We start from the raw sequence: 9,723 nt of genomic DNA on the forward strand, positions 1-9,723 counted from the left end.
ACCCACCTAAGTGGTACTCATGATATCACTCAAGAAATCACTCAAGATATCTCTCAAGTAATTAAGGAACAAAAGAAGAAAAGGCACACTAGCCTGGGAACTTCCTCTCTGCCCAGAACATTGGAGGCTATACACCACACCCCCTCTACAGTATTTATAGGAACTCAAACACTGAGATCCTGCTCTGTTCCAGTAACAAGAAGCCGAAAGCACCAGCCTGAAGATGACGAGTGAGACCTCGTCGAAACGTCGCCTAGACACCCCAACTTTTACACGGGAAGACACCCGAGGACACCAAAACCTGCATATATATATATATATATATATATATATATATATATATATATATATATTATATATATATATAATATATATATATACACACACACACACACACACTTTAAGCATAAAATTAAAGAAGAGAAACATAAGAATATAGTTACCTTGGCGACCTTCATCATTGGTAAAAAGGCCAGTGTCACTACTGCTGCACACACTACTGGTTTCACTGAAAAGAGAACAGAGAAAATTAAGCACAAATGCAATTGATATAATCCACTTTGCAAAAAACTCTTCACTGCAGGAGGGTCTCAAAGCACTTTCTAGACAGCACACAATAATGGTATTGCTTTATTCATCTTTACAGCCTGGTTGACCCACACATGGGATGTCAGGAGACACTTAAATGAGCAGCACAGTGGTGGCCTATCAATTTAGATGAGTATCACATATGAATCTTATAAAGGGTTTTGATATATAGTAATCCTAAAAAGCAAATTAGTTTAGAGACATTGATTAATATTCCTGCAGATGCTATTTGACTAAGAAAGAAAGCAGGCGAGGGTAAGCAAACAGGTGTTTCAGTTACCCAATTATGGAAGAGTAAGTATTATTATTATTATAAATTAAATTTGTATGCTGCTCTTCATCCACACAGGATGGGCGGTTCACAATATGAAAATACAAGATAAAAATTGTTAATGTGTGCCAATGATATCTAGCTACTTTATACTCTATTTCTTTTTCTCCTACAGTCATAATGAAGAATATAGTGCAAACACAATGGTAATACTGTGTATTAACACCTCCACTGTCAAAAGTGTATGTTTCTGAATACCCGTTTTCTGGGAATCACAGGTAGACAGGGTGCTGCTGCATTCAGGTCCTGCTTGTGTGCTTCCCACAGGCATCTGTTTGGCCACTGGAACAGGATGCAGAACTATTGGCCTGTTCCAGTGACATAACATACAATATTTTAGCCTCTCTTTCAAATGGCATCATGTCTTATAAGAAAGAATTATATGAAGCACATAAGCAGCTGCCAATTACACCAGGCTTTCAATTTGGTCACTGAAATTCTATTAAGAGATGGTGCTCCCCTGAACACCAAAGTTCAACTTGAAAACAAGTAATATAGATATTTGTAAAATGACTGGCTTCCAAGAACACTAAATTTGTATGTGGGGATTTAATACTGGGATTAGAACAATTCAATTATTGTGCATTGTGCATTGGAAAAGACAAGCACAAAATTCACTTGGAACGTGTTACATTTCATGATTTAAACTACAAGAAACAGCAGAGCACAACAGCAAATAAAAACCAGAAGAATCAAGAAAATAGTAGTAGTCAACATGGTGCCTTTCAGATGGTTCGGACTGCAGTTCCCATCAGCCCCAGGCCCCCAGCCAACATGGTCAATTGTCAGGTTTCATGGGACTTGTAGTTCAAAACATGTTGGCTATCCCTGCAATAAAACCAGTTATTGTAGGCCTCGGCAAACAAAACAGGGTCTTCACATGGTGCCAGCAAAGACGTCAGACTTGACACTAGGAAAGCCCTTTCTCTGGCTGCTGCCCATCTAGTTTCAAAGTATGCATGAGTGTTGTGGGGAGACTCGGAGGGTGGCATCCAATAAAAATAATAGCCTTTGGGCAGTCTCATGCAGCAGAAAATGGTCCTTCAGGTAGCTAGATCTTAAACCATTTAAGGGTTTAAAGGTAATCATCAGCATTTTCTATTTTGCCCAAAAACCAATGAAGTTGCTTCAGGACTGGTGAAATACACTCCGTTTAGTGTGCTGCTCTCAGTTACTCGCTTTCAAGAAGTGTTCAAAGGCAGTTCTACATACTTCCTTCAATAGCCATGGAATGAAGAATGTTGGTTCTGTAGTTATTTGGCACTGTTCAATCATGACACAATGAGCAAATAAGAAGATGTATTCGAAGAGAAATAACTGTAGGGAATGAAATTATATTCTCCTTCAGACATTGCCAGCAATCTGTTACAGAATAATTAAGAGTACAAAGAAAATGAGAACAACTGATTGGGTGTTTGCAAGGCCAAGTGAATGATGATATGAGACATGTTTTATGAGCAGTGGCAACATTACAGAATTTCTCAGCCTTACAGTCATTTTGTCACTCTAACTGATGAAACTTGAATTTTAACCAGCAGATGAGTATTAAATTAGTTAACTAGAACAAAGGGACACCATTGACAAGAAGATGCAGTTGGAAAAGGGACTTACATTTCTTACAGGATAGCGGTGTATGTACAGTGATTAACTTTCTTTGCCTATTGATTTCATTAAAATGCAAAATAATTTGATTATTTCTGAAGCTCCATAGCTATTCATGGTATGTCAAGTAAACAATTCCCAGTACCAAACAAACACTTAGACAATACCCTGTCAACTATTCTGCTTTCTTTCACTTTCATAAAGTATTATTTTACAAAATGAATCTAAAAAATATAATCAGGAGCATCTCGGGATTTTATCCAATGAAGTAGTCCCATTTGCACAACAGAATTTCCCCTGTATCTTCCTCTCCCCATCCACCCCCTAATCTGCTTCAGAGAGTTGGGAGAAATTCCCAGAACAGATTTGGGAGGACATGGTGGGGGAGGAAAAGAGCAGTTACAGAAGAAGTTTTGCACAAACAGGACAACATTGTTGAATACAACTCAGTTTCTTGTAAACAACTCAAGATAATACAGTAGGCTAAGTGCTGCTAAGTGTGAGCACCTTTGGGAGGACAGATGGGATATAAATTTAACAAACAGATAACTAATGAACCCATGGTAGAAGAATTCCTGCACACAAACTTCTAGTCATTCATCTGGTCAACTGCAGTGAATTAAAATCAGCCTCCAGACACAGCAGTCTGGCAAGTCAGCCATGCTACAAAGTACTAACATATGCCCAAACTGGCTTTTTAAAAAAAGGTAACAAGTAACATTTACAGTGGTACCTTGGTTCACGAATTTAATCCGTTCCAAGTCTGTTATTAAACCAAAACGTTCTTCAAAGCACAGCCAAGGTGTGCTTTCCCATGGCAGCGGGGGACTCAATTTACAAATGGAACACACTCAACAGGAAGCGAAACATATTCTGCTTCCAAGACAAAGTTCACAAACCAAAACACCCACTTCTGGGTTTGCAGTGTTCTTAATCCAAGTTGTTCATAAACTAAGCTGTTCTTAAACCAAGATACCACTGTACACTTTTTTGCAAGGCTGCATGCAGCCATGAACTTCACTGGGTTACTTGCACAAGTTACTGTGTATATAATCTGCCTTTCAGAATTGTTGTGAAGTTAAACTTTCATTTTGGCCTATTTTAATGAAGCGTGGAATACAAATACAATAACAAAAGATAACTGCTGATTTGGCACTCTTATGTACTTCTTATGTTCCTTCTAATTTCTGAAAACCAGCTTTTTACTACTATAAAACTTCAAGAAGCAATCACACTATAGTCTGAGCTACAAGAAATACCACTCCAAGTTTGCACACAGGAAATATAAACATATTACACACAGGAATGGGGAATGTAATGCCTGACATCAGCTCAATACCAGTCTTTTATTAAAGAGGCTTTCAGTGCAGCCACAGAAGACATCGCAGAACCAGTGTTTGCAATTAGCTAGTTGCCAGGTGTGTTTTGTGACAGGAGTGGGTCCAACTGCAACCATGTGGAGATCTCTGGATGCCAGATTGGCAACTGACTTCTCCATCTCGCTGACTCCCAACTTTCTTAAGCAGGTAAGCAGAAAAGCTTTATTAAATGCATTTATATCCCACCTTTTTCTCCAAGGAGTACAAGGTTCACCACATCCTCAGAATCCTTACAATGATCCCACGAGGAAGGTTAAGAGGCTATAACTGGCCCAAGGTCACCCAGTGAGCTTCATGACTGAGTGGGGATTTGAACCCTGATCTCCAAGGTCCTATTCTGACACTCTTAACCACTATAGTCTGAGCTATAAGAAATACCACTCCTAATTTCCATCATCATTTGTAATATCTCCAGGAAATGCAAACGTATTACACACAGGAATGGGGAACATAATGCCTGACATCAGCTCAATACCAGTCTTTTGTTAAAGAGGCTTCCTAGAGCACTTCTACTATGGAGCAGCTATATAAAATTTAAGTAGGAAAATAAATACAGTATAGGGAAAGCAAAATGTCACTTAATAGAAGGATCTGAAATATTTTCCTTGAAACTTGGATTTGTTTTATTCTGCATTGTTTTATTCGATGTTTTAATATGTTGAAAAGTGCTTCGAGATTTTTTTCTTTCAAATATAAAGCGGTATAGAAATGAATAACAATAGTAAATTACACATAAACCCCACAAAAAAAATGGCACCTAGACATTCTGTGGCTGCGACCACAACCTAGGTTTAAGGTGCCATTTGGTAATTAGCTTATATATATGGATTTCTAAGTCTTGACAGTGTTGGGGAATCTTCCAACCAAGGCCTTCTTGTTTGGGCATGTTGTCAGGAGTTCGTATTGTATTTCTTTTACATTTTATATATAACACTGTTTTAGAAGCACCATCACCTACTACAAATTCCCAAGGTAAGGTGGAGGAACTAAACTAAACTAATAAATCACTAGATGGTTGTTACAGGTCTACAGAATTATATATCTTACTGTAGCTTCAGCCCAAAGGTTCATGCAAGGAAACCAGAGTTTCTTCACCCTGCACACAGATGGCAAAGCACACTATCCTTTAGTATAGGCCTTGCAGTCCAGTAAGCACTGATTAATGACCTCCAGTTACAATGGAGGCTACTTACTTTAACCACAAAATAATGAATGCTATTGATCCGACAAGCTACTGCTATAGAGTGTTATTGATCATCCAATCTTTTGTTAAAATGGCCCTCATTTAGCAATTGCACTGTTGCAAACACCTGGAGCAAAGCATGCCTATAATTAAATAGCCTGGAAGAGTTAAATTGAGAGGTGATGGACAGATCTCAGCTCTCCCCCATTTAGTTCTGCTCCTGAGCTATTGTTTGTGTCAGGAAGGATATTGATTTTCTATAAAAATAAGAAAACAAGAGGCACAGAGGGGGTGCAGAAGGTCAGGCCGGGCTGAAGGAGGTGGGGGAGGCTGACACTCTGTCTCTGTCACTTGCCTTCTAGGAGTAGGGATTCCCCCCCCCCCTCCACGCAACCTCTAATACATTAGCTCAACCAGGCTCTCAAGAGCTACTTCAGGCTATCACCAAACAAACTGTCCGTCAAAGGAGAAAATAAGTGAACAACAAAGAGGGAAACAAGTGGGTGGTCTGATTAGTCTAGTATTTAACAAGCCATGGAATGCAGCAACTAAGGTGGTGATTCAGCATGGTGTTTTAGTTAGAATCAAGCACTACAAAGAAAAATTTAATTAGCGTTACCAAAAGGAAGTTAAGATATACTCAGCAAGTCTAAAAGACCTGAATCAATTTTGTTAGCCCTACTAATAGAAGTACAAATTTACTATTCCTATGAACATTGGTTGGCTACAATTTTATTATTGTCCCTCCAAAACATGCCTGTGTCAGCCTTACAAATGGCAACAAAAGCATTTGACAGCACAAAGCTTTGAACTGCAATCCTAAACACCCTTCTAGAAAGTAGGTTCCCTTGAACACAGTGGAACTTACTTCTGAGTATATAAGCACAGGATTGTGATATAAATTGATGCAAGAACTCGGCTAACGTCCTGCCTGGAAAGAACACAATTGCTACTAAAAAAAAAAAATCAAAGCATTAAAGGCTCCATTTCTACAGTGGTTCTATTTCTTGTGAGGTTGTGGACGGGTTTTAAAGCAGAGGTGTGATGGTCATTTGTCTTGGTTGCTTTAATTGACATTCCTACACTGCAGGGGGTTGGACTAGATGACCCTTGGAGTCCCTTTCTATTATTCACAACTCTACTGCAATCATCAGCATGTACCATTAATTTGTATGCCCTTTCTTTGGAGGATTTTGCCCCAAGTAGTTCACAGCTTGTCAAATGAAATACAGTATGTTATAGCAATATGCACTACACAGCTACATGATACAAAAGAAAGGCCTAGACATCTCACCATTCTGACATGTTTTCATCAGAGCCTTGTTTCTGTTCATCTGCTTCACATTCCATCCTCTCATTTCTTCCCCCTTTGTTGAGGAAGGCTCTCGTCTCTGCCGACTCACAAAGTCCTCGGCTTGATGATGTCCAAGGAGCATTCTCCTTCCAACGTGACAAGCGCTGCTTCTTAGCAGATTTGAACCTGCAACCCTTCTCATAACTCCATTCAGATACTCTGAGTTTTTGCTGGAGGCTAGCAGCCACCTCTGAAGTCACACGCTTAACTTTTCGACGGCGCCTTAGCGGCCGGCAAGGTGCATTCTCAGTGAATGAGTCTGACTCGTGCCACGAGTGCTGCTTACTTCTCAGAGTTGCACTGAGCGTTGGATGGCGTTTGGCTACTGCCATGTCATCTGAGTCACTGAAGTTAGCAGTCAGCACTTCCCGGCAGTCCTCAACAACTTCATCCAGGCTGGATTCAGATGCTCCACTGTAGCAACAAGCATGCTCTGCTTGGTGTGTTAGGTCTGAACGCCGTTTGCGTCCTCGCCTTTTGCGAAGCTGCCGTCGCTGCTGCCTTGGGCTAAGAGTCATTTCTTCCCACAGCTCATCCAGCTTGTTCTGTTCAGAAGTCTGCTCAAGGGCTGAGGCCAAATCATGCACCAATTCATCCATGGGCAATGTCTGCCAAAATAAAAGTAAACAATTAGAATTAGCCATCATGTTAGAACATAAAATTCACATCATGTATTTTCAGCCTAGTAACCAATGCACATCTACCCAAAACTGTTTTTGATTGTATACCACAATTGTGGCTTGCCTTTTTAAAAATGCTTCACCTTTCCAGCTAAAGGTACTGAAGTGTACTTTGCCTCATGCACACACCAAGACTACTTTTCTACTTAAGAAAAGATGGGGAAAGAAAACTAACCCCAAAAACAACTCACAGGAAAGAAAAGCTCTGTTCAATCTCTCCAAGACAAATAAGAACTAAGGCCCAAGCAGCCTTAAGAAACCATTTCAGCTATATAACCAGGCAGTACGAGTCCCCTGGATGAAGTACTGTACACAACAAGAGTTATCACATCTCAGTCTAATATATCCTATGGGTTCGCTGCAAGAATAAGTGAAGTGAAACCATGTTCACCACCCTAAGCTGCTTGGAGGAAGTGTGTGGTGGGATTGTGATCCCATCTGGCATCCTGTAGTCTTTAGGACTGTTTCTATCACTACACGTATGTGACCATCCATAAACATACCACATATAGTATCAAAAAAGAGAAGGCTAGCAAACTTGTTACAAGGGACAAGTCAAGAAATAATTTTCGGTTTGCAACGCTGCTCCTAACTTGCCTAACAGACACCTCCTTGCTCTTACATCCATTTCGCTCGGCCTGCCACTTTGCATTAGGGTTTGGTGGGAGAATGGAAACAGGAGAGGCTATTCCTTTTTCCTAACCCTCATTCTTATCCCAGCTGCTGCCTGAACCCTAACAGGCAAACAGCCCCAGGTTCGCTCTCTAGCAAGGACACCTGCCTGAAACCCAGGAGGACGGCCGCTGACAGCCAATGCAGGCAACACCAGCTACTTCCCTGCTTACCTTCTCCTTCAGAAACTGCCTCCCCCTTCAGCAGGGTGGCACCGAATACCGGCGAATGGCGAGCAACAATAGGAAAGGGGCCTATTGTCCTCGTGTCTCTGCCTGCGTCGACGGGACGGCGAGATGGGCGGACTCGACTGGAGCCCAACAGTCTTCCCTGCGCGGCGGCCGCCTCCGTAAACAACCACCGCACCCCGCCCGCCTGGAGCACCAAGGGCCTCTTCGCTCTAACCAGCCCGGCCGGCCTCCCCCCCTCTCCCTCCCTTGCCCGTTTCCGCAGCTCGGCCTCGCCTTCCGGAGACTTCGCCCCCAGCCCCCTCCGACGGCTTACCCGGCTCCCGCGACGGCCTCTCAGGCCTCATCCACCCCTCACCACAGCCGCCTCTTCCGTAGGCCTCTCCAACTCGGCGCCGAGTCCGTTCCACACGCCACTTCCGGTTCTCGGAGCGGAGACCTGCGGGCGAACGGGGTGGGGGTCGGAACGTCACTTCCTCCCCTTGCAGAAGCGGTGACATCACGCCCCTGACCGGTTGCATCTCTCGCGCGCGCTCTCGGACGCCGCAGTGCCTCGGCTGAGGCGGGAGGAGGAGGGACGGTGCTGAGTGGCCCGTCATGTCCAGACATCCTTGGGGTGGCTTCCGCGGGGAGGTGGAAGGCGACATCCCAGCCAAGCCCAGCAGCATCCCCCTGTGAGGGAGGTGGGGCTCTGTCCTTCTCGAGAAGGGCTTATCCACGCCCAGCAACTGCGTGTTGGGTCCCAAGGACAAAACACACGACCCGCGTGTCCAGATCGGTGGCGAGGTGGAAAGCATTTTTGGTCCTCCCCGAGGCTTTATTTTCCCGTCTGATGAAATGGACGAAAGCTTGTGCCATAATAAGTTTTAAGATGCCACGAGGTTCTCGTTTTTGCTCCTTCAGACTACGTTAGTAAAGAGAGAGAGAGAGAGGCAAACGTCGCATTTTACGCGCGTGCCTCTTTCGCAGTTCATTTTGTGTATTTTGTGCTTAGATGTCCTATGCAAAGTGAGCATCAGCCCAAGCGGTCCCTTTTTCTTTGTTCCATTTATATTGTGTTTTCCCCCCTCCTGGATACTCAGATCTGGGTACAGAGCAGGCTCCTGTGCAGGCACTGACTAGACCTTCTTAACGGCAAAAAAATAAATAAAAATTAATTGTTCCGTACATCTGCTGCCAGAAGTCAGAACACCAGGACTCTGGTTCTTTCACTTTAGATTTTGTGTCCAGCGCAGACTATTGCATTCAGTCAGCCTCTTGTCTTTTCCACCTATGTAGAATAAGTTGGTACTGTTCTTTATTTGGGGCTTTATATATTTAACGAATCCCCATTCAGTTATGGAGCTCCTTGAGTGACCTTGGGCAAATTACTCTCAGTCTAACATACACCACAGAGCTGTTTTGAGAATAATGGGGGGAGGGGTTAACATCACCTTGGACTCAGTAGAGAAAAGGCATTAATAAAGAAGTTACCCCACACATTCAGCACAAACTTGAAGTTTAGAATGGTGAGTTTAGTCTACACAATTGTGAGAAGATTGGAATTGATGTAGAGCAGAGTATAAGAACATGGGGGCAGTGAAAACAATCACGTCTTGGAACAGGTGGGGGATACTACACTTCCTCCCACACTGTAGAACTGCACTCTTAGCCAGCATGACTGTACGAAAAGGTGGTGGGAAGTCAGCCTTGTGTTTAATGAGTCACCTGCTGTGGGTTAAACCACAGAGCCTAGGACTTGCCGAT

At 42.9% G+C, this 9,723-nt stretch overlaps 1 protein-coding gene across 6 annotated transcripts in view; it reads right to left on the bottom strand.

The window, feature by feature from the left end:
- The window catches only part of GPATCH2L (G-patch domain containing 2 like), a 67,868-nt gene extending 59,426 nt beyond the window's left edge, over nt 1–8,442 (bottom strand). For 5 of the 6 annotated variants that reach the window (XR_014157036.1, XM_081863919.1, XM_081863921.1 and 2 more), the window contains exons 1-3: nt 8,294–8,442; nt 6,378–7,045; nt 444–508 (exon numbers count right to left, since the gene is read on the bottom strand). Coding sequence is in view for 5 of the 6 variants with exons in the window: in XM_081863919.1 (XP_081720045.1) it covers nt 444–508; nt 6,378–7,036 (724 nt within the window). In the remaining variant the exon portion in view is untranslated. Of the gene's footprint in view, nt 1–443; nt 509–6,377; nt 7,046–7,962; nt 8,158–8,293 lie in introns of those variants that run through there. The other variant, XM_081863920.1, reaches the window with a different exon arrangement.
- Nucleotides 8,443–9,723: the final 1,281 nt, after the last annotated feature.

Source organism: Podarcis erhardii (assembly GCF_964252035.2).
Source record: "Podarcis erhardii genome assembly, chromosome: 1".
Lineage (NCBI taxonomy): Eukaryota > Metazoa > Chordata > Lepidosauria > Squamata > Lacertidae > Podarcis > Podarcis erhardii.